This window comes from Lactuca virosa, chromosome 6, assembly GCF_052849685.1.
Source record: "Lactuca virosa cultivar CGN04683 chromosome 6, Lactuca_virosa_CGN04683_v6, whole genome shotgun sequence".
NCBI classification, from domain to species: Eukaryota; Viridiplantae; Streptophyta; class Magnoliopsida; order Asterales; family Asteraceae; genus Lactuca; species Lactuca virosa.
The window spans coordinates 76,450,062-76,474,042 of NC_136431.1; the positions used below are offsets into that span (position 1 = coordinate 76,450,062).

The following is a 23,981-nucleotide window of genomic DNA, read 5'->3' on the forward strand; positions in this document are numbered from 1 at the left end:
CCTGCTTTCTGAGTTTCCTTAATTACACCGTATTTGCATACCATACAAGTGCCATAGAGAAAACCAAGTACAGTTCCTTTCCCTTGAAAGAACATAATCATGGATTCCAACCTACTAAATAAATATCACCAATTCCAGCTACAAAATACTGATGAACAATTCGAGCTACTTAAGGTGTCTTGCAACTATACGGCAACAGTATACCTATTTCATTGGAGGAAGTTGGTATACAAGTTAGATAACCAAAACCTGTACAGCAAACCTATGCCATGGATTGGGATGTATATAGCGTTTGCATCTCTGTTATGCATCTTTGCAATGATGGCTGATTTATTACATGGTTTGCGAAACAGAAAGCTCTGGTTTCCGTGTAAATACTTTACCCTGAATGCTGCCTCTCTCACTGTGATAGCTGTTGCAATAAAGTTACCCATGGATCTAACTAATTTAATGCCAGCAAGTGTGGACATAACAGCAAAGTTTGGAAGTATGTGCTTTATGTGCACCATGATGGCTAATTTATTGCCTTCTCTAGCAACCATGAATAGCAAGGAACTTGTTGCAAACATCATAGCGTTGGTTGTTTTGGTAATCACCTTGGTTGGTAATGTTTGCATTCAAATACACACAGGAATTCTCGACTATTATGAAGACGATTATGTGTTCCCTGAGACTTCTGGTTATGCATACGTAAATTTCCATCCAAGTGGTTCTTCTGCCCTCATTTCTGTAGTTACTTTACTCATGATGCTGATAATATATGTGTGTTCATCTTTAGCAATTCTAAAGTCCAAACAGATTCTAGAAACAAAATACCAAGCGTCTCATCAAACAACTTTAATGGATCAAGAGCTTCAACAACCAGGAAGATTATTAACTGTTGAGAAGCTGAAGCAGCATGTGAGCAACTACTGGGTCATGGCGGAAACAGGAAGCCCTCAATTTATGACAGCTTGCTTTGCTACAACCTCTGCTGCTGGGGTAATATGTGCTTTAAGCAGTGGCTTACATACTTCGTTTGTGATTGTTAATTTTAAAAAAATAGCAGAGCATAAATATAATTCGGATTATAGGTGGTCGATGCCAGTGATTTTCATGATACAATTTATCGGAGTGATACTGGGTACAATTGCCCCAGTGGCCAGATGTTTTGCAGCCTTAAGATTTAAGTTGTCAGTAAAATGGATTTGGAAGCAAGTCAACGTCTGTAAAGTAGAGAGCTACTGGACTCAGAAATTATATGATTGGAAACAGAGTAACATAACATTCCTATCCAGTAGCCGCAACTGCAAGATTGTTATCCAGAATTTAAAAATCCTAAGTCTCAGCACTTTTATAGGATTTCAGAAGACAGTCGTGGTAGCATGCAAGATCATAACAACGATTCCAATTTTCTTTGTGATATGTGTCGTGTATTGTCTCCGTTGTTGGAAGTGGTTAAAGGCCATGTTTAGCGCCTCAAGCATCATGCCGGGACAAAATCCTGCGCAACTAGGAAAAGATAAAGATTTAAGACGGTATGTTTTGCAACTTGAAGATGACATTGACTTTGCTGAGAGAACGTTAAAAAGCATTTCAAAATCTGTGAATCGCCTGATCCGAAAGGCTGAAAAACAACAACCCAACAATCTTATGAAGCTTCTTGCAGAATCTAGCGGTTTTGAAGGAGTTGAAAAGTTTGACAGCCAGCATGTTCCGCCTTTACTTTCAAAAGAATATCTCAATTGTTGGAGCTTGGCATTGGTAACTCTGACAACCATCGCCATGTCTCTTCCTAACATCCAAAAGAACCTACTCGACTGCTTGCTGATTACGGGTGTTAGGGAAGGTCTTGTATATGTCACATTTGTGGAAGAAAGCCTCAATGCTTCTGATGACCATGTATGCATTCAAAAGGCGGCTAAAAAATTGTGGCTAGAAGTTGATATCTACCACAAATGGTTAGGAAACAAGCTGCAAAACCATGATCCTCAAGTGAAGAAAGCAGGACAGATTCTTCAATGGCTAAGGGATACAGCTAAAAACATGGTTATTGAGATGAAAGGTACAAGTAATGGAGTTCCAGATGATAATTCCAAATGCAAGTGCATTTCTGCCAATTCAATGTATCGTATCACCGAAACAATCCTACTTTCCTACCACTCCAACATTGACCAGCTTAGCCAAGAAGAGCTATTTGTGCAGTTATCATTGATGATTGCTGATATATTGTCTGCATGTCTCACCAACTTACCCCACGTCATATTAATGAAATGCCACACAAGTGCCATAGAAAAAAGGGAGGCTAGTATCCAAGCTGCAGCTCAGCTTCTCGGTGAGACTACACAGATAATCAACACCCTTCAAGAACGTGAACTTCCAAGTTTGAGTTCAGCCGAGTTGGCATCTATTGAGAAGTGGCGTGCTTACTTAATGGATTCGCATTCCTTAAAAATCATTTCTGTTTTTTGAGTGACCAAGTCAGTTAATTAAGGATTTCTGTAATATCGATCTTTTCATTTTGCAGAAGATAAAGCGATCTTTGTTTTTATTCCTTTCAGTACTTGTTTTATGAATATAATTGTTGGATGTTCAAAATTTAGAAGTAGCTGCAAGTCTACATCATTAGCATTCCTCGTGATTTGCTAAAAGAAAACAGACCCAAGAGAGAGTTTGAGTAAATTAAGGATACAGAGTAGAAGCAATTCATGAGGGCAGCTATGAAGGAAACTAAACCCTATCGATAACATGATAGTAGCCAGATTTGGAATGCGAAAGGATTTCATAAATGCATTAGATCGAAAGGGGTAAGGCCTACCATCATCATCGATACATACACCAAACTCTTCGAACCCAGACTAGAATCTACACCGACTCCACTAAAAGTCACATAATTAATCTGAGGTGTAGCAGCCTCAGAACTCTCACCTGCATCCGACTAAATACTGGAATAAGCCAAAATCGGATACGAGAAATCAAAGCGAAGTTATAAATTTACCTCAGATGGGGAGTTTGGAAAGCAATGTTTTTTGTTTATTTTTGAAAAAGAAAATATTTATATTGATTTTGCTGCTTTATAGCATTTTTTTTGTCTCGTCTGTTGTAATAACTTTTTTTTTTTTTTTAAATGTTAACTTTTCATTATTTAATTTGACACATGCTATTTTTTTTGCAATTTTAAAATAATTAATATTTCAAATGTCATTTTCTTATGTTTTTCACTTTTTATAAATTAAAATATCACATAATACTAATATTTATATATATTTAATGTATTAAGTAAAATAAATATAACAATAAATGACAAATCTTTTCAAAAATGATTTTCTTCCTTCCGAATTTAAAACATAAACTTAAGGTCAAATTAGTGGATACTTCCCAAGTAACGTTTATGTTGTACCTCATATGAATAATTTTGGCAACCGTGTTCATTGAATTATTTATTTTGTAATTTTTACTTTTAAAAAATGTGTAATGTTTAAACTTTTATATATAACTTTTTTTAATCAACCATTGTAGGACATAAGTTTCACACCTAGTTTTCATATAAAATAAATTGCTTATTTTACATTATACAATTTGGTTATACATAATACAGGGGCGGTTTTGGTGTAGCACCGACAACACCTATCTTTCGTGTATATAGTGGAAAAAAATTCGATTTTTTTAAAAATTTTTTTATCTGTTGTGCCATTACGTAAAAAAAATTATGCAACTACGTAAAAAAAATTTGTCACTATATCGGAAATTACCAAGCCCAAAAATATAATTAGAAGTTTACAACTTATAATTAACCACATAGGAGCTCAATGTTTTAATCCACTATTGTCTATTAATTGTATTTGTAGTCCAAAGCCCCAAATAAAAAATGAATTGGACAAAATACCTCAATCGTCAATGCTTGAAAGTGTTTGGCAATTAGAAGAAAGAAAAAAAAGTCAGAGGGAGCCTCCTCCTCAATCCTCACGAGTCACGACCAAAAAAAAAAAAAAAAACTAACTCACTGTTTCTTTTTCTTCCCTTCTGTCCGCTGCTATTCCTTCGTGTATCCCCCACCCCACGCATTGACAATTGACAAAGCTAATTAAATTTTAATATGTAGAATATCTTAACTAATATTTTTTTAGCTTTATACTATTAGTAATTACCCATTTAAAAAACTTATTATAATTTGAGTGTCTCAAGGGGTTTTACCGACCTCTATTTTAATATAACCAATAATCTATTTAATTTATGCATATTGTTTGGCATGGAAGACTGAATGGTACAGCACAAAGCAAATCCATTTACATCGTTTGAAAAAAAAAAAAAAAAAAAGACGTAGTGGGAAAACTAAGTAGAATGTGACTAAATTACTAAATTTTAGTGCTGTCTCCGGAACAAGTTCAACAAGTTTAAACCAAAATATCCTTAGAGTTATTATCTATGCCTCTAATGTGAAAGCATTGTCTATGCCTATCATATTCCTCAGTTCCTCTATTGTTAGGACCTTCTCTGCCACAGTCGTTCGTAATTTCCATAGAGATAATTGTTACCTCCAATGTCACAAACTTCCCATTCACCAATCTTCAACATTCTTGTGTATCGATACCATTTGGTTTGATCGAATTAACCTACTCTTAAACTGTTTGAATCAATACATCAAATCGATTATTTTAGATAACAGATTCAACCACCTCTCTCGCCAAAGAACAAACATCGATGCACCCTTCCTCTCTAATGGTGTCAAACCCTGGTAGGGCAATCACTTTATGGAGGCTTCATTGTTGGTTATTTTATATAACCAAAATATAAATGCGGAAACTTTAGATTTTAATCTCGAATCTAATTAATAGAAAACTTAAACAAAAATGAAGGATTCATACATGATTTCATTATAATCTTCGGATCTAAAGAACTAGGTTTGGTTTTTCAGTTGATCTCAAGACAACTTCGAAGAACCCTCAACACTCAGAAAATGAATTTGTATGAGTAATTTCGTGTGTCGATTTGTTCCTCATCACATGTATTCATAGATGGAGATAAACTCTAATGTGAGAGATGGAAGAGATTTTGAAAATCTTAAGTCAAGTTGGGAACTCAAGCTACAAATGGTAAGTGAATATCGGTCCATCAATAATCTTATACACTTGTCATTATATTTCTAAGCTTAAATGATAACAATATATATGCTCATTTATACAATGGTCCCATTATTTTCTAACAATCTCTCACTGGACCATGAATATATAAATGTACATGTAACTATATAAGCGATTTGATGTATGTTATCAAGATATTGATACCCTTAAACAATCTTGTCCATTAATCATTATTGTATAGGATCAAAGCGGTCTTTGTTACAATTTATGTAAATAAACCCATCAATGGTCACATATACATATATAACTAACGACATAGATTAAAAATAATGTGTGGTTTTAAAATGAAAATAGATTTCCATGGAGTTCCTCTTTAGCTTGAAGTAAGATCAAATTTGAAATAAGTGCAAATAATAATATAATTAACCAAATTCTCAATTTTGTACATAAAAACATAATTGTTCTTAAACAAAACATAAAACACCATTAAACTCCCACTAAAAAACCAAATATCACACCAACATGTGTAGTGTGCTCATGAAAAACCTATGGAGGTGGTGGTTGTCGAAGCTAACAAAATAAATAACCCTAAATCTAGTACACAAAAATTGTGTATAGTGGTAAAGGGATCATATCCACAGAGATTGGTTCAATTTATACCTCTATGAAAATCACTTGTACAACAAAAATAAAAGTAAAATGGGGGGGGGGGGGGGGTTTCAAATCTTTTTGATTGTTTGAGAGAATTTAAACTATACTAGAATATAGAGATGACAAATAAACAAGTAGATGATTTGATTTAAAATCAATGAAGAAAAGTTGGTTGATTTTGGAATACACCACATGAATATCTTAGTTGACTTATCATTAGACTAAATGGAACAACACTTGTGATTTAATTTAACTTGGCTATAGCAATTCATAAGCACAAATTACCTCAACTCTTCTTTGTTATTAAATAGGTTAGCGGAGCTCCAAACGTATTTCCTTAATTAAAGTCACAAATCCAATGAAGCATATAATCTTGTGAAAATTAATTAGCATTAAGTTTTAAGAGTCACCAAGTCCAAAAGATAATCAAAGGCTTACATTATCATTATGGAGGAAACATTTCCATGGTTTAAATGAAATAAAAACAAACATAGAAACAATTTGTTGCTTACTAATTTGAGGGTCCATTACTTAACCAAGAAATTAGTCAACAAACACTACTAGAAAAACAGCCTTTTACGACGCGCAATGCGTGTCGTAAAACGCTTAGACGACTCGCAAATGCGTGTCAAGGAAGGCCCTGTCATAAAGGAAGACGACACACTTTTGTGCGTCGTCTATTTACGACACGCATTTACGACGCGCGCTTACGACATGCAATGCGTGTCAAGGAAGGCCGTCTCATAAAGAACACGACATGCATTTGTGTGTCGTAACCTTACGACGTGCTTTTACGACTCGCACTGCGTATCATTAAAGCCTGTGTCATAAAGAAAGATGACACACATTTTTGCGTGTCATAATTTTAAAGGTCTTAAAAAAAATATTTTTATGATAGATTTACTAAATTTCAAATTAAATAACACATTTAAAAGTCTCATAATGCAAAATAAAATACTTATATTACAAAACAGTCCATTTCATGAAATAATTGTACTAATATTCAAATAAATCACATTTAATTGTTATTTTATTAACACGTGTCAAACTAAAAAAATCTTCCTAATCCAAATAACAACAAACATAAAACACAAACTATTTTGGAAATATGGATCTTTGTTACTTGTGTAGAAACAATGTGATCGATTTGTTACAAGATATGTAACAGTTGCTCTGCATGACTTCTTCTATCTTCTGGCTTCAATTACAGTTGAAGGAGCATATCTTGCAGCATATCCATACATGATAGGTGCATTTTATGCACCTATTTTGCATGTTTATTTTCGTCCTTTCATAGCATTCTACTTCATAATTCTTGCATTTGGTTGATTATTAGGGCAATTGCATACTTTATCAAGAATGTCTGGTACTTCACTATTTTTGATTTATTTCGCAGGCATTATGGAGCATGGAGCTTGGATGTATGGAGCATGAAACTTGGAGCATGGAGCTTTGGAGCATTAAGAGAAGATGAACCGGTCATGCAATGAAGAGAACAAGAAGACGGAACCCGAGTCATTGTGCATTATCATCATAGCAAAGGACTACGTTTGAAGCACGGCTCATGTCACACCGACACGGGTCGTGTATGTCCTTTATCATATTATATTTGAGCAACCTGACTCGTGGTGAAGCTAGACTGAAGATGGAGCCAACAGTGAAGACTTGTTTGATTTTTAGCAAAAAGCATGGGTCATGCCAAAAACACATGGTCAAGACAAATGGCCATGCCAAAAATGCATGGGCAAAAGGCATGGCCATGCTAAAATCGCATGGCCTTATGGCAAGTCACGAAACTTTAATTAAAATAGGAGAAGACGTCATTTGAAGAGAAGAACGGTTTTGGGAGTAGTTTGGGGCGATCTTGGGCGATTGTAGGAGAATTCTTGGAGCTTTTGAGAAGACCTAATCATTGCAAACACTTTTGATTTCATTTTAGTAAGCATTAAACATTTAAATTTCATCTTTATTCTTGTTTGATTTTTTCTTAGCCATGTGTGGCTAAGCAACCCTAGTTTCTAGTTCTTGTTCAAAACATGTTGATTGCTTGACTTGAAGCATATGATTTGATGCTTGATTTGTGATTCTATTCTAGTGATTATGTTTTTGTTTAAACTATAATCCTTGAATTTGATTTGTGTTTGATTGGCCACTTTCATGAATTGAATTTTTGTGTAGTTAATTAACTTTTAGGGCACCTAATCATTCTATAAAGTTAATAATTGGTAACAAGCAATAAGTTTTCTTATTGTAAAACATATATCACATGTTTTCACACTTCCGAGCGTATGAGAAGAAATGAACATTGTTGGGAAGCTTGTACAAAACTTAATGCAGTTTTTCAATGCAATCTAAGAGCGTGTTTAGGTTGAATTAGTAAAGCTAGGTCTAGTCAAAGAGTGTGTTTTGGTTAGATAGTTTGGCAAGCGAGAGGTATTAGAATGTGTTAATATCTTTCAGTACCAACTTAGAATAGCAATCATGAATTACATCAAGTCATAATCAAGTTGAACAGCAACATTGAGAACTAGAACTGGAAGCACTTTTATAATTTGTTAACAAATCTATTTCATTTTGTTCATGCTTTTAAAGTAGATTGTTATTTAATTATTTTACTTTTGCAAACAAATCCCCCTTTTGTGATCAAAGTACCTTGCACAAAGATGTATAGACTTTTGTCCCGTGTCTTTGTTGTTCGACCCTGCTTGCCTTGTACTACTTTTTAGTGCATTAAAGCAGTGTATTTGGAGTCTATTGTACCCCTTTATTTGTTGGGTTTGACACCCCTAACAAATTGGCATCGTTGCTGGGGACACGGTGTTATTAATTGTTTATGCCTAGATCTTTTCGTACAGGTACACCATTGCCAATTGACTCGGAGATAGAGAAGACTGCAAAGAGGTTAAGGAAGCTAGCCAAGCTTCGTAAGAGGCAACCGGTTTCCGGGACTTCTTCATCATCTACCCCTCCAGTCATTAACATTTGGGAGGATATACCCCTCTCAAGTGTGTCCGCTTCCGAAACAGAAATTCCATCACCTTCACCTCAACCATCTTCACCCAAAAGTACCACTCCACCCTCTTCACCTACTCATAATAGCCTAAACACTACACCCACAGAAACTTCAACCACTACTTATACCATGGGAGATAACCATGGAGGGAATCCACCTCCAAACCCACCACCCGAACAAACCCTTCGCCAATGGGCGAGGCAAGAGGTTACTCAACAACCTCTTTGCATCACCCATCCGACAGCCATAAACCTTGAATTGAAATCCGGTCTCATCCACTTACTCCCAACCTTGAGAGGCTTAGAAAACGAAGATACCCACAAGTTCCTCACAGAGTTCCATGTTGTGTGTGTTGGCATGAAACCACACAATGTCATGGAGGACCAAATCAAACTTAGGGCATTCCCCTTTGCAGTGCAAGACTCAGCAAAAGATTGGCTTTATAACCTTCCACCGGGGACGGTCAACACATGGGTAGATCTTGCACGCCTCTTCTTAGACAAATACTTCCCAGAAATGAAAGCCTCAGCCCTAAGAAGAGAGATAATTGGGATCAAACAACACAAGCGAGAAGCCTTTCATACATATTGGGAGAGGTTCAAAAAGCTTTGTGCTCGCTGTCCCAAGCATGGAATTACCGAGTACCAACTCCTCCAATATTTCATTGAAGGAATGACCCCAATGGAAAGAAGGCTTCTTAATGCTTCGAGTGGTGGATCTTTACCTGATAAGACTCCAACCGAAATCCGCAACTTTATCAAGAATATGGCTGAAGATTCTAAGCATGCAATCCATGATGAAGAATGGTACACGGATGCACCCCAAGGTGTAAAAGAGGTCCAAACTCCTCAAATTGAAGCTCAATTGTCCGAGCTTACGAAAGTTGTAATGATGTTGGCTAAAGACAAGGGTGTGTAGCCCACACCCCGCCCTTGTGGTATTTGCACTCAAGTGGGGCACCCAACCGACATGTGCCCTCAACTTCAAGATGAGGATTATGCAGAAGACAATGCTTTAGGAGGGTATTCCGGGTCAAATCAAATGGGATTTGAGCAACCAAGGGGTGATCAAAGATGGAACAACAATCAAGGTTGGGGAGGTAATCAACATGGAGGTTATCAATAAAGACCACCATTTCCTCAACATCAACAAAGGCCTCCATTCCCACAACAAAATTACCAACCGAGGCAACCACAACCTCCTCCTCAACAAGTCGGGTCCTCAAGCATGTCCTTAGAAGACATAGTCAAAAGCCTTGACACTAGCACTCAAAGTTTTCAGCAAGAAACCAAGGCAAGCATCAAGAATCTTGAGCACCAAATGGCACAACTTGCTCAATCGGTGAGCAAAATGGAGAATCAAGGAAAGCTACCTCCTCAAACTGAAAAGAACCCAAAGCACAATGCTTGTGCAATTAGCTTTAGGAGTGGAAAGAAATATGATGGTCTGAAGATGCCCGAAGAAGAAGAAGAGGAGTTGGTGATAGAAGAACCACAAAAAAAGGATGAAAAGAAAGAAAAAATGGTGGAGAAAAAAGAAGTCGGAAGAGAAAGAAGCAAAGATCACACCACCACCTTTTCCATCAAGATTGAGTAGCAACAAAAAGGAGAGAGAAGATAGTGAAATCATGGCAATGTTCCGGAAAGTTGAAGTCAACATCCCTCTCTTAGACACGATCAAACAGGTACCTAGATATGCTAAGTTCCTTAAGGAACTTTGCACATCTAAAAAGAAGCTGCGAGGTAATGAGACAGTGAAAGTAAGTGAAAATGTTTCTGCAGTTTTGCAGAAAAGAATGCCCCCAAATTGCAAGGATCCGGGTGTTTTCACCGTTCCTTGAAAATTGGGAAACCTTTATGTCCCCCGTGCTATGCTAGATTTAGGAGCTTCAATTAATGTTTTACCATATTCTGTTTATAAATCTATTGGCATAAGCACTTTAACAAAAACCGGGGTGATTATCCAACTTGCAGATCGTTCTATAGTACACCCAAAAGGTGTATTAGAGGATGTTCTAGTGCAAGTTAATGAACTTGTCTTTCCTGCAGATTTTTATGTGCTTGATATGAGAGATTATGACCACCCAACCTCAAGTTCCATACTTTTAGGTAGACCATTCTTAAAAACAGCAAGAACAAAAATTGATGTATACAATGGTACATTGTCCATGGAATTCGATGGGTAGGTCATCAACTTCAATATCTATGAAGCAATGAGGTACCCAAGTGATGTTCACTGCATAAATTATGTTGATATGATCCAACCTTTGACTGAAAAGTGTTTTGAGTTGACTAACCATGATTTGTTGGAGTTAGTTTTTAGCAGGAATTTTGATAACAATTCAGTAAAGGAGATTGCAGGAAATTTCAAGTTAGATGAAGAGTTGTTGGAAATTGTGGAGTTCATGGAAGAAAGGAAGAAAATGAGGTATGATAATAGCAATGTGAAGTTGCCCATTTCTAACACAAAACTTCTTCATTCTATTGTGCAGGCAGCTAAGTTAGAATTGAAGACTCTTCTAGATCATTTGAAGTATGCATACCTTGGAGAAGAGAAGACTTTGCCTGTCATTATCTCTAATAATCTGTCCATTGCAGAAGAAGTTGAGTTGGTGACTTTGCTGAAAAAGTATAAGAAAGCTATTGGGTGGACAATTGCTGACATAAAAGCGTTGAGCCCTTCCTTGTGTGTGCATAAGATTCTCATGGAGGAAGACTTCAAACCAACTCGAGAGGCACAGAGAAGATTGAATCCACCCATGATGGAGGTGGTAAAGAAAGAAATCATGAAACTTTTGGATGCAGGTATGATCTACCATATCTCAGATAGTAAATGGGTGAGCCCTGTTCAGGTAGTCCCGAAAAAAGCAGGGGTCACAGTTGTCAAGAATTCCGAGGGAGATGTGGTACCGACCCGTGTGCAAAACGGGTGGAGGGTTTGCATTGACTATAGAAATTTGAATGCCTCAACGAGAAAAGACCATTTTCCCTTGCCATTTATTGACCAAATGTTAGAAAGATTGGCGGGTAAATCTCATTATTCTTGCTTGGATGGTTTCTCGGGTTTTCATTAAATTCCGATAGCCCCGGAAGACCAAGAGAAAACCACCTTCACTTGTCCCTTTGGCACATTTGCTTATAGGCATATGCCTTTTGGTCAATGCAATGTACCCGCAACATTTCAGAGATGCATGGTGAGCATTTTTTCTGAATATGTTGAAAACATCATTGAAGTTTTCATGGATGATTTCACAGTTTATGGAAACTCCTTTGATGAATGTTTGAGCAATCTAACAAAAATTCTGCAAAGGTGCATTGGCACAGATCTTGTGCTTAACTATGAAAATTTCCATTTCATGGTGGACAAGGGATTGATTTTAGGTCATATTGTGTCCCAAAAAGGCTTGGAAGTTGACAAAGCCAAGATAGATGTTATCAAGAGTCTTCCTTACCCGACAAATGTTCGGGAAGTTCGTTCGTTTCTTGGCCATGCAGGTTTCTATCGGCGGTTCTTCAAATATTTTTCAAAGATCACGGTGCCGATGTGTCAACTACTCCAAAAAGATGCTGAGTTGAGTTCACTCAGCCATGCAAGGATGCTTTTGATCGCTTGAAGGATTTACTCACCTCCGCTCCAATCATCCAACCACCTAATTGGGATCTCCCGTTTGAGATCATGTGTGACACGAGCAACACGGCTGTAGGGGTAGTATTGGGTCAAAAGGTGGATCGAGCACATCATGTCATCTACTATGCATCAAAGACCCTTGATAGTGCACAGAGCAACTACACCACAACAGAAAAAGAGTTGCTTGCTATTGTTTTTTCACTAGAGAAGTTCCAGCAATACCTCCTTGGAACTAAAGTGATCATATATTCGGACCATGCAACCATAAAGCATTTACTTACCAAGAAATATTCGAAGCCGAGGTTAATACTGTGGATGCTGCTTCTGCAAGAGTTCGATATTGAGATCAAAGATAAGAGCGGGAAAGAGAACCTAGTTGCCGATCATTTGAGTCGAATAGTTCAACCCGAAGATATGACTCCCATCCATGACACATTCCCAGACGAGCACTTGTTTGCTACCCAAATACCACCTTGGTATGCGGATATATGCAACTTCATGGTCACGGGAAAGTTCCCACCCGATCTCACGAGGTCACAGAGAGATAAGATCAAGAAAGATGCGAAAAGGTACATTTGGGATGAGCCGTACCCTTGGAAACATTGTGCAGATCAGGTAATAAGAAGATGTGTTGAAGAACATGAGGTACAATCTATCCTCAAATTTTGTCATAGTTATGCTTGTGGAGGGCATTTTAGTCCTCAAAGAACTGCCAGGAAAATTTTAGACTGCGGATTTTATTGGCCTTGACTCTTTCATGACTCTTACACTTTTTGTAAAAGTTGTGAGAGATGTCAAATGACTGGTTCTTTGAGTTCCCGAAATGAAATTCCTTTGACCCCCATTTTGGTTTGTGAAATATTTGATATATGGGGTATTGCTTTTATGGGTCCTTTTCCTTCATCCTTTGGGAACTTATACATCCTTTTGGTTGTTGATTATGTTTTCAAATGGGTATAGGCAAAGGCAAGAAGAACTAATGATGCTAAAGTTGTTGTAGATTTTGTCAAGTCTAACATCTTATGTAGGTTTGGAACTCCAAAAGCCTTGATCAGTGATAAAGGCACACACTTTTACAACAAAACTCTTGGATCAGTTCTCAAGAAGTATGGAGTCTAACATCGACTGTCCATAACTTATCACCCACAAACAAATGGACAAGCTGAAGTGTCAAACAGAGAAATCAAGTCCATACTTGAGAAAACAGTGAACACAAACCGCAAAGATTGGAGTTTGAGATTAGAAGATGCTCTTTGGGCATACCGAACTGCATATAAAACTCCAATTGGGATGTCACCTTATAGACTTGTGTTTGGCAAATCCAGTCATCTTCCTATTGAACTAAAGCACAAAGCTTTTTGGGCTGTCAAAAAGCTAAACATGAAGATTGATGAAGCGGGTGTTCACCGAAAGTTAGAGATTCAAGAGTTGGAGGAGATAAGAAATGAAGCATTCGAGAGTTCACGCATCTACAAAGACAAGACCAAAGCATTCCATGATAAGTACCTCTCCCGTAAGACCTTTGATATTGGTCACAAAGTATTACTCTATGACTCTCGACTTAAATGGTTTTCCGGTAAGTTGCGGTCCCGGTGGGTGGGACCGTTCATTGTTACTAATGTATTTGATCATGGCGCAGTTGAAATTAAGAGTAACAAAACTGGAAAAGTGTTTAAAGTTAATGGCCACAGGTTAAAAGTCTTTTATGAAGGTTTCCAAGAGAGAGACATGGAGGTTGATAGCTTGGAATGCCCGGACTACATGGAGTGAATCTAAAGGGCAAAGTTGAGCCAAAGACTTGAAACAAGGGCAACTAACCGAGAGGCAAATCGGGAGTATTTCTTTCTATTTTCTTTATTTTGATTTATTTCATCCGTGTTGCAATGTTTTTGCGTCTTTTTGAAGGTTTCATATTCTTATCCAAGGGTCGAGAGTAATTTGTAAAAAAAAAAACCGTGATTTTTTTATGTTCACAGAAAGAAAACGCAGGACCTCATAACAAAACGCATGGGCGAGGCTCTTAAAAGCACGGTTATATTTTTTGTCCGTGCGACCACATCGAGGTTTTAAAAAAAAAAAGAATTTTGGCATGGGCTAGCTCGAAATCGCATAGGTAAAAGCTCAAAACCCGCGGCCTACGCATTAGACCATGCGCTACCATCGAAGATTGCAAGAAGCAATAAAAAAACACACGGGCATGCTCAAATCTCACGGGCTGGAAGAACAAAACGCACGGCCTAGGGCTATACTGTGCGTTTCGTGAGGGCATTCGAAAAAAAAACATGTTTGGTGAGTTGGAAAATCGCACGAGCCATGCGTTGAAGTGCCAAGCTTCCGAGAAACACAAGAACGGCAGCGAGCAATTAACTCACGGCTGAAAATCACGGGCTTGATTGTCGTGCGGTTTGGGACTGCCTAAGCTAATCGACATCGTACATCCCTATTTCTTTCTCACGATTGTGTTCCCCCCTCTAAACCCATCTTCGGCCGATAATACTCTAAACCCTAGTCTAGGGCACGATTTTTCTTTCAATTAATCCGAGATTAAGCCACCAAGGTATGTTACTATTGGTTCCTAACTTCACTTCATCCATCATCTACGTCGAATTCATCCATTAGTGGGTAAAAATCGGATTTTTCTTCATAAACCCTAGTTCTTGATTTGTAAAGTTTGAATTGATTCTTGTATTGAGTTTCAAAATTATTGTATAGGTTTTGAAGAACAAGCTTGGGGAGGCGTTTTGGAAAGAAAATTAGAAGCCTTCATCTCCAATTGGACATTCCACCATTGAAGAATTCAAGCTTTCTTGAGGTTGAAGATGAAGTAAACAATTCAAGCAACCACCACAAATTCAAGCGTTTGAACGGTATATTCCTTCCATATCTTAAGTTTTACGCATAGATTTTAAGTTTGTTTGGCTAGAAGTGTTGTGAATCTGTTCTTGTGCTTCATATAATTGCTCATTCATGCTTGTCTAGTTGTGTTCTAGTCTTTGGTCATCACTTGTCTGTCATAAATCCGGTTTGTCATCATGCCAAAACGCAAAAATCCAAAGCCAAAAGAACAATTGGAATCCAAATATGGTGTCACCACCATTATACACAATTCTCTTGAGCACCGTGATCGATTCCTTTACCTAAAGGACCGTGAAGCACAAGAACATTATTGTATAGGTTTTGAAGAACAAGCTTGGGGAGGCGTTTTGGAAAGAAAATTAGAAGCCTTCATCTCCAATTGGACATTCCACCATTGAAGAATTCAAGCTTTCTTGAGGTTGAAGATGAAGTAAACAATTCAAGCAACCACCACAAATTCAAGCGTTTGAACGGTATATTCCTTCCATATCTTAAGTTTTACGCATAGATTTTAAGTTTGTTTGGCTAGAAGTGTTGTGAATCTGTTCTTGTGCTTCATATAATTGCTCATTCATGCTTGTCTAGTTGTGTTCTAGTCTTTGGTCATCACTTGTCTGTCATAAATCCGGTTTGTCATCATGCCAAAACGCAAAAATCCAAAGCCAAAAGAACAATTGGAATCCAAATATGGTGTCACCACCATTATACACAATTCTCTTGAGCACCGTGATCGATTCCTTTACCTAAAGGACCGTGAATATTCTCAGCAGCGGTTGGTAGATATTCCCACTCTCCAAGAACTAGGAGTTTATGATGGCGTCCTTAGGTTATTTAGCAACATCGGTTGGGAGAAACTTCTCACTTTGGCACCAATAGAATCGTATAAAAACACAACCATTGAATTCTTACAATCTTTGGAATTCAATGACAATGCCAAATGTCTCTCATTCTGTCTCATGCGTTTGCAATTTAAACCGAGTCTAGACGATCTTAGTGGGTTTGTTGGGATTTCTACATTCAATACTTATGGTCCCAAGTTAGGCTACATGCGAGAGAAAAATAATCCTTTCAAAACCCAAGTCAATGCCTTTTGGAAGGAAATCACGAGACTTGATGTGTATGAGGCTCGATCCGCCAAAGCATCTCATATCATCCATCCGGTCTTAAGGGTGGCTCTCCGAATTATTGATAACATTGTCTTCCCCCAAGAAGACGTTAGTAGAACCGGTATGATGGAGTTAGAAATTCTTTAGTGCATGGTCACCGGCTTGAAGAGACCACATTTTGGCGCCTTCCTTGATTCCAAACTTCTCAAGGTCTCTACCAGTGATTCCGGCCCTATCCATTGTGGCGGGATTATCTCCTATCTTGTCACCCTCCTTACTTGTGCTGAGCTTTTTGAGAGCAAGCGCCCAAATCTCGAGAAAATCACACAAGGTACTAATACCATCACATCCAATGTCCTTGTAGCCTCATCTTTCTTCCGTAGAGAAGGTGATGGTAGTATCACATGGTTGGTGCAGGGTGAGCCACATTTCCGAGTTCCTGCTGGGGATTTCAGCTCCCTCTAGCTCCAGTAGGACATCACTCAGACTTGGTGGTGTCTACCAAAGAATACTTCTGCAGATTCCATTCCACGCGCTCCCATACCCATCCCGAGAGCTCCTGAGCGGCCGGTCGTCGACCACGAAGACGACATCCCTATTCGTCCCGCTCACTCCACTGCTCCCACTGTAGAGGGATCCACTTATATCGCCCTGGTAGAGACCGCACGTAACTTCTACACCCGACAGGCGACTCAGTACCATGACACATACATGAGGCGTTTTGATCACCTTGATCGAGTTGTTGCCGACATTCGTGCTGATTTGTCTGCAACCAACGCCTCTATTCAGCAATTGACATAAACTGTACAACAAGCTATGCAGTTCATGCAGCGTTGGTCCCCCCCCGAGATTAGTAGGTTGCCCTACACTCTCCGAGCATCGAGGACGATGCTAAATCTTAAGCTTGGGAAGGAGTCTTTGTACATTAGGTTCTAGTTTCTACATGCATTTCATCAAAAAAAAATCCAAAAAGATTTTACTTTTCTTATTTTATATTTTTTTTCCACGCATTCATTTCAAAGCATTCAAAAAAAATGTATACGAGATGATGATACTCTTTACATACAATAGCTCCATGAAGTGGGAAATCGAGAACTCAAATGAAAAAAATACTGAGGCGACTGGATTGTTATTGGAAGTGTAGAATCAGCTGCCATAACCAGGGCACCCAAACATAGTGACTCGAGACCCCAGCTTTAGATAATAAAAAAAATGAAGTACCGAAATGTTTTTGTGGGCGGTAATAACAGCTTTAGGATGATTTGCTTCTGAATGTTTAAAACGAAACTTGATTGACAACTCTGGACCCACAGAACATGACCCTATTTGTTGACACGCGTTACCCTTGCGGTAACAGAGAGCTTAAGTATCAGACCCACACAGTAAAAAAAAAGGGTACAACGTCATATCTAGTACCCAAATCAAGAATTTCAAACGCTCAAATGAAGAAATCTCAAGAAATTCCAAAATTGAATATTGAAGAATCCACGTTCAAAACGAAGTACAAATCAAAGTTCAATCAAATTAGAAGCCACTTCAAAGTTATATTTGGCGAAAGAAGAACTGTGTGATATGATACTTGTGGCTCTCGAAAAAGTGAAAGCATAGAGCTCGGGCTCCTATGGGGGTTGGCCCTTGCTGCTTCGACGAAAGCTGATTTGGTCGTGCGGGTTCTTAAGGATGCGTCGATCCTGATTCTTACTTATCTAGTCTTTAGACATGAGATCCAGACTATGTTATTTTCGCTCATAAGGCTAATTAAGGTATGAAGTTTCAATAAAACTAGGGTTGGATTATTGGGTTACACCGTTTCAGGTCTTCCTCACTTTGGGAGTCTGTGATATGTGAAAGGTAGCAAGATGGTCGCCTAGGTATTAGTGATTGGAGCCCCATTGATGTAAATTCTGATCGTATATATAAAAAATAAATAAATAAATAAATAAAATTATTTGTGTTTTGAATTTTTCTTCGGTTCATTTTTCTTAAGTATCTTTTTGTACATATGTCATTTTCTTTAGTATTTTTTATTGCATGCATTCACTCTTAATTCCCTTTAAGTCGTTTTACTTCCTTCCGTTCTTTTCATCTTAGTTTCTTTTTAGTCGCCTATCGTCTTCTCTAGGGTGATTCTTAATTTTGTTCTTTCTTGAGGACAAGAAAGGTCTAAGCTTGGGGAGGTTTAATAGGTGCATTTTATGCACCTATTTTGCATGTTTATTTTCGTCCTTTCATAGCATTCTACTTCATAATTCTTGTATTTAGTTGATTATTAGGGCAATTGCATACTTTATCAAGAATGTATGGTACTTCACTATTTTTGATTTATTTCGCAAGCATTATGGATCATGGAGCTTGGATGCATGGAGCATGAAACTTGGAGCATGGAGCTTTGGAGCATTAAGAGAAGATGAACCGGTCATGCAATGAAGAGAACAAGAAGACGGAACCCGAGTCATTGTGCATTATCATCATAGCAAAGGACTACGTTTGAAGCACGGCTCATGTCACACCGACATGGGTCGTGTTTGTCCTTTATCATCTTATATTTGAGCAACCTGACTCGTGGTGAAGCTAGACTGAAGATGGAGCCAACAGTGAAGACTTGTTTGATTTTTAGCAAAAAGAATTGCCATGCCAAAAACACATGGTCAAGACAAATGGCCATGCCAAAAACACATGGTCAAGACAAATGGCCATGCCAAAAACGCATGGCCTTATGGCAAGTCACGTGAACTTTAATTAAAACAGGAGAAGACGTCATTTGAAGAGAAGAACGGTTTTGGGAGTAGTTTTTGGGCGATCTTGGGCGATTCTAGGAGAATTCTTGGAGCTTTTGAGAAGACCTAATCATTGCAAACACTTTTGATTTCATTTTAGTAAGCATTAAACATTTAAATTTCATCTTTATTCTGGTTTGATTTGTTCTTAGCCATGTGTGGCTAAGCAACCCTAGTTTCTAGTTCTTGTTCAAAACATGTTGATTGCTTGACTTGAAGCATATGATTTGATGTTTGATTTGTGATTCTATTCTAGTGATTATGTTTTTGTTTAAACTATAATCCTTGAATTTGATTTGTGTTTGATTGGCCACTTTCATGAATTGAATTTTTGTGTAGTTAATTAAATTTTAGGGCACCTAATCGTTCTATAAAGTTAATAATTGGTAACAAGCAATAAGTTTTCTTATTGTAAAACATATATCACGTGTTTTCACACTTCCGAGCGTATGAGAAGAAATGAACATTGTTGGGAAGCTTGTACAAAACTTAATGCAGTTTTTCAATGCAATCTAAGAGCGTGTTTAGGTTGAATTAGTAAAGCTAGGTCTAGTCAAAGAGCGTGTTTGGTTAGATAATTTGGCAAGCGAGAGGTATTAGAGTGTGTTAATATCTTTCAGTACCAACTTAGAATAGCAATCATGAATTACATAAAGTCATAATCAAGTTTAACGGCAACATTGAGAACTAGAACTGGAAGCACTTTTACAATTTGTTAACAAATCTATTTCATTTTGTTCATGCTTTTAAAGTAGATTGTTATTTAATTATTTTACTTTTGCAAACAAATCCCCCTTTTGTGATCAAAGTACCTTGCACAAAGAGGTATAGAGTTTTGTCCCGTGTCTTTGTGGTTCGACCCTTCTTGCCTTGTACTACTTTTTAGTGCATTAAAGCAGTGTATTTGGAGTCTATTGTACCCCTTTATTTGTTGGGTTTGACACCCCTAACAATACATGAGAGCTAATGCAGCATGAATGTCATCAGAATCTTTAATCTTAGTTTTATCGGAGAAGAAGGATAGAAATCTACATTTCAAACAGTCTTTTGTTGTCAAAAAGACTAAACATAAAATAAGCATAAATAATAAATATAAATTATATAATATAAATATATACCTCTGGAGAACACTTTTTCCAATGTTGTCAAGAATGTCTTTAACACCCCGTTCCCGAGCTGTAGCAAAGAAAAGAAGAGAAGAGAAAAGAAAGTAAGGAGAGAAAGAAGAGAAAAGAAAGGAAAAGAAATTTGTCTTTTGTGCTCTCGAGTTGGAGAGAAATGGAAGGAAAGTTAAACATTTTGTTCTTTCTTTCCAAATCCTTCCAAATCGGAAGGAAAGTTAGGAGGGAAAGTGATCCTTCCATTTGCTTCCACTTCCTTCCTTTAATGAAACTCGGGAGCACCATTTTCTCTTACTTTCCTCTCACTTCCACCCATTTATTTTCTTTTCTCTCCTTAAGTTGAACTCGGGAGCGGGGTGTAAGTTTGTCTAAAACAGTATCCAAGTGGGATGTTGCAACCCGAAAAGGAATTGACATGGACTTAAATTACCCCACATGGGTAATTTGGTAATTCCATACAATGTTGTAATAGGAAGTATCTTGTGAAGTCGTAATAATCAATTAATATGACAAGACAACAGGTATTGTCACACCCCCAAACCGGAACGGCGGAAACGTTCGGGGGTGGAGGACGTTATTTGTAGTATCACAACCATTGCATCATAGTAATCATAGTAAACACAACCAAACATTGAATACATATATTGAAAACATTAAAAACACGGAAAATGTAGGGGTATGAACTCACCTTGAGCGGGTGGTTTGGTTGAAGGGTCGGTTCCAGATGATGGATGTTCAGGTGAAGCCTTGAACACAATTTGATCCTAAGAATCATGAAAGGATGCATAACGAATCAAACGAGGTGTTTCACTACTAGAAGTGATGAAGAACCACTCTCGGGACTTAGAACTACTGGTTCTAGGTGCTAGGACCTGAAAGGATCGCATGAAAGGAGTGTATGGCCACCATAGAGGTGTGTGCGGTCATGGGTGTGCGGCCCATGGAGTGTGCGGTTGGTGTGTGTGCGGCCAGGAGAGTGTGCGGCCGCACAATCACTTTGAATGTGCCAAAAATCGTGTTTTGATGGTCCAAACTTGTATCTTTGAAGTGTTCTAGGGTTAAACTTGTTTGTAGTGCAAGATAAGGGACCCGACAGTAAGTTTAAAGCTCAAAATCGGGTGTGAGGCCGCACACAAGGAGTGTGCTGCCACTCATGGGAGTGTGCGGCCGTACACAGGTGTGTGCGGTCGTACACCCCACTTGAATGTGTCCAGAAATTGATTCCAAGGTGCATTAGGGATAGGTTCTTGCCTTATCTCGAGTTATGGAAGCCAAAACCTCACTTTGGAGGTCTTTTTAGGAGTGTGTGGCCACCCAAGCTGGGTGTGCGGCCGCACACACTGCCAAGTATGAAGAAAACACGATTTTGCATGTTTTAAGGTCTTGATTCGGATGGTCTTTCATTGTTAGCATGTTAAGGGATGTATAACTCAAAATGTGAAGCCTTGAGAGTCCTTGAATGAAGTTTCTAAAGAGAGAAATAGCCAATAGTGTTAAAAGGATGAAAGGGAAGTGTGTGGTCCTTTATATAGGGTGGAGTGTGAGGCCAAGGGAGTGTGTACGGCCGTACACCCATGTGTGCGGCCGCACACTCCTCCAAAAGGGAGTATGGCCCGATTTTGCTGCTATATGCCTTGCTGACTCATTACCAGACCTATCCTTAACTTGACTTAGGCTTAAATCGTTAAAATGAACCCTTAAACAGTGTTAAAAGTAAACAAAATGAGTTTAACATTAATGAATAGACCAAAGATACAAGGTAGCGGGATTCGGGTTGTCACAGGTATCATCCTCATCAGTATATTTTGTTTAAATATTAGTAGAATGCTTATTTTTAAAAATGTTATATATGATTTAGTTCATGATTAATGATTCATAAAGCGAATATAATTTTTCTCGATTTGGTTAACAAATTGACATATATGGTCCAAGTCACATAAAGGAAAAAACATAACAACCTGGGTAGCCAAGTATATATTGTTCAAATGAGAAGGATGTGCTTGAACAATGGCTCGATATGCACTCCTCCTACCTTCCATAGTCTGAAGCAAGAAACATTAAACCACTTTATAAGTAGAATGTCACCAATATAGTTGATAATGGAGCATATAGAGATGAAATTGTGATGGTAAATACCCCAAAATCAAAGAAGAAATTTGACCAGTCAACCATAAACAATTCCAGAGCACTTATTCTTAGGAGATATCTGTCATAGCAGTATAATTATGAGGTGAGTAACAACCAAAGAAGGAAGTAGAAAGAAGTACTATAAAACACAAAGATTGCAATAGATGAACCGTCATTTTATCTTAACCAACAATCTAATGTTCTGCTTGTTTATACCATATATATATATATATATATATATATATATATATATATATATATATATATATATATATATGTATGTGTGTGTGTGTGTATATAAGATAAAAGACAATTAACACACCTGACCAACTGAAAATGACAATTATAATTTAGCTGCCATCTTTTCATCTTCACTTAAAGTTGCAGAAGGAAGATGGAGAGGAGTAGCATACAATTTATCAAAAGATGGATGCAAAGAACATCTGGTAAATATATATAAAAAAAAGATAACAAACCTGAGATAATATGCGCGAATGACCACCCGGATGTGATGAGCTGGCAACTTCAACCGGTAAATCGACTTGATTTAGAGTAGAAAATAAAATTAATCATTTAATTCAAGGACGACACCTACACTAACAACATGACAAAAAACGATAGTAAAAACATGAGAATAAAAACTAATACTATAAAAGGATAACTAAAAAACAAAATAAATTTATTAAAAAATCACTTGATTGTAACATTCCAATATAACAACACTTTGGGGGATCAGGGCTGATTAAATTCGCCCATAAATTTGCAAGTGTTACAAAATATGCATCTCCATTCCATATCACCATCTTCATTTGTGCATACAACACAAAAACCAATTATAGGGTCAGTTTGGTAATTTCAATTGCTACTCTAATTATTCACTGATTAACACACCTAGGACTATTCGTGGTGATAAAAGTGACAGCTGGCATTGAGATTCCTCTTCATTTCCAATTGCAAATTCATCAAGATTTCGAATATGACTAATGGACTCTGATAAAGAGCCAACAGATATAACCTCCTCAACTCCTGAAGTTGACCACAAAGAGTCACATTCTGCTAAAAGAACACAAAGCCCCTCTATGCATATTTAAGTTCTTGAGAGCATACTTGAATCACCTTAAACCATTGAGTGACATAATTACATGCTTTGACCTTTGGAGCTAGTTTTATAATTTTCAGCAATGTTTTAATGTGGTTGATGAGGTTAGATGTTATGCTAATAATCCCTCAATCACAAATAACAACAACAACAACAACAACAACAAAAATAATAATAATAATAATAATAATAATAATGATAATAATAATAATCATAATAATCATAATAATAATAATAATCATAATAATCATAATAATAATAATAACAATAATAATAATAATAATAATAATAATAGTCATAATAAAAATAATAATAATAACACAAACAATAATAATAATAATAATAATAACAATAACAATAACAATAAAAATGACAATGACAATGACAATGCCAATAATAATAATATAATAATAATTGGAAACTTAAGGAAAGCATAGAGAGTCCAAGTCCCTCCAAATGAGAAACTTAAGGAAAGCATCAAGCTCAGCTTCGTACTGAAATAGCAATCCTGGCTAATCCCAAAAGGATAAGATTTGATAACAAA

General features: G+C 37.3%; 3 protein-coding genes across 3 annotated transcripts; all 3 read left to right on the forward strand.

Moving 5' to 3' along the window:
• Positions 1-321: 321 nt before the first annotated feature.
• LOC145121657 (uncharacterized) lies at positions 322-2,451 on the forward strand. Its single transcript, XM_079057373.1, has one exon. It carries the CDS (start codon positions 322-324, stop codon positions 2,449-2,451), a length of 2,130 nt encoding a protein of 709 aa, XP_078913499.1.
• Positions 2,452-10,351: 7,900 nt separating this feature from the next.
• Positions 10,352-10,909, forward strand: LOC145121659 (uncharacterized). The gene is made up of 2 exons (XM_079057374.1): positions 10,352-10,544; positions 10,602-10,909. The coding sequence occupies exons 1-2, from the start codon at positions 10,352-10,354 to the stop codon at positions 10,907-10,909; spliced, it is 501 nt and encodes a 166-aa protein (XP_078913500.1).
• Positions 10,910-12,399: 1,490 nt separating this feature from the next.
• Positions 12,400-14,121, forward strand: LOC145121660 (uncharacterized). Its single transcript, XM_079057375.1, has 3 exons — positions 12,400-12,966; positions 13,312-13,457; positions 13,530-14,121. The coding sequence occupies exons 1-3, from the start codon at positions 12,400-12,402 to the stop codon at positions 14,119-14,121; spliced, it is 1,305 nt and encodes a 434-aa protein (XP_078913501.1).
• Positions 14,122-23,981: the final 9,860 nt, after the last annotated feature.

Excerpts from the sequence above, each read along its gene's own strand:
- LOC145121660 (XM_079057375.1), top strand. The coding sequence starts at position 12,400 with ATGTGTGACACGAGCAACACGGCTGTAGGGGTAGTATTGGGTCAAAAG. Across the intron at positions 12,967-13,311 it reads GGAAACATTGTGCAGATCAG|GCAAAGGCAAGAAGAACTAA; the intron begins GTAATAAGAAGA and ends AAATGGGTATAG. Across the intron at positions 13,458-13,529 it reads CTTGGATCAGTTCTCAAGAA|AGAAATCAAGTCCATACTTG; the intron begins GTATGGAGTCTA and ends AGTGTCAAACAG.
- LOC145121657 (XM_079057373.1), top strand. The coding sequence starts at position 322 with ATGGCTGATTTATTACATGGTTTGCGAAACAGAAAGCTCTGGTTTCCG.
- LOC145121659 (XM_079057374.1), top strand. The coding sequence starts at position 10,352 with ATGGCAATGTTCCGGAAAGTTGAAGTCAACATCCCTCTCTTAGACACG. Across the intron at positions 10,545-10,601 it reads CCCAAATTGCAAGGATCCGG|ATTTAGGAGCTTCAATTAAT; the intron begins GTGTTTTCACCG and ends GTGCTATGCTAG.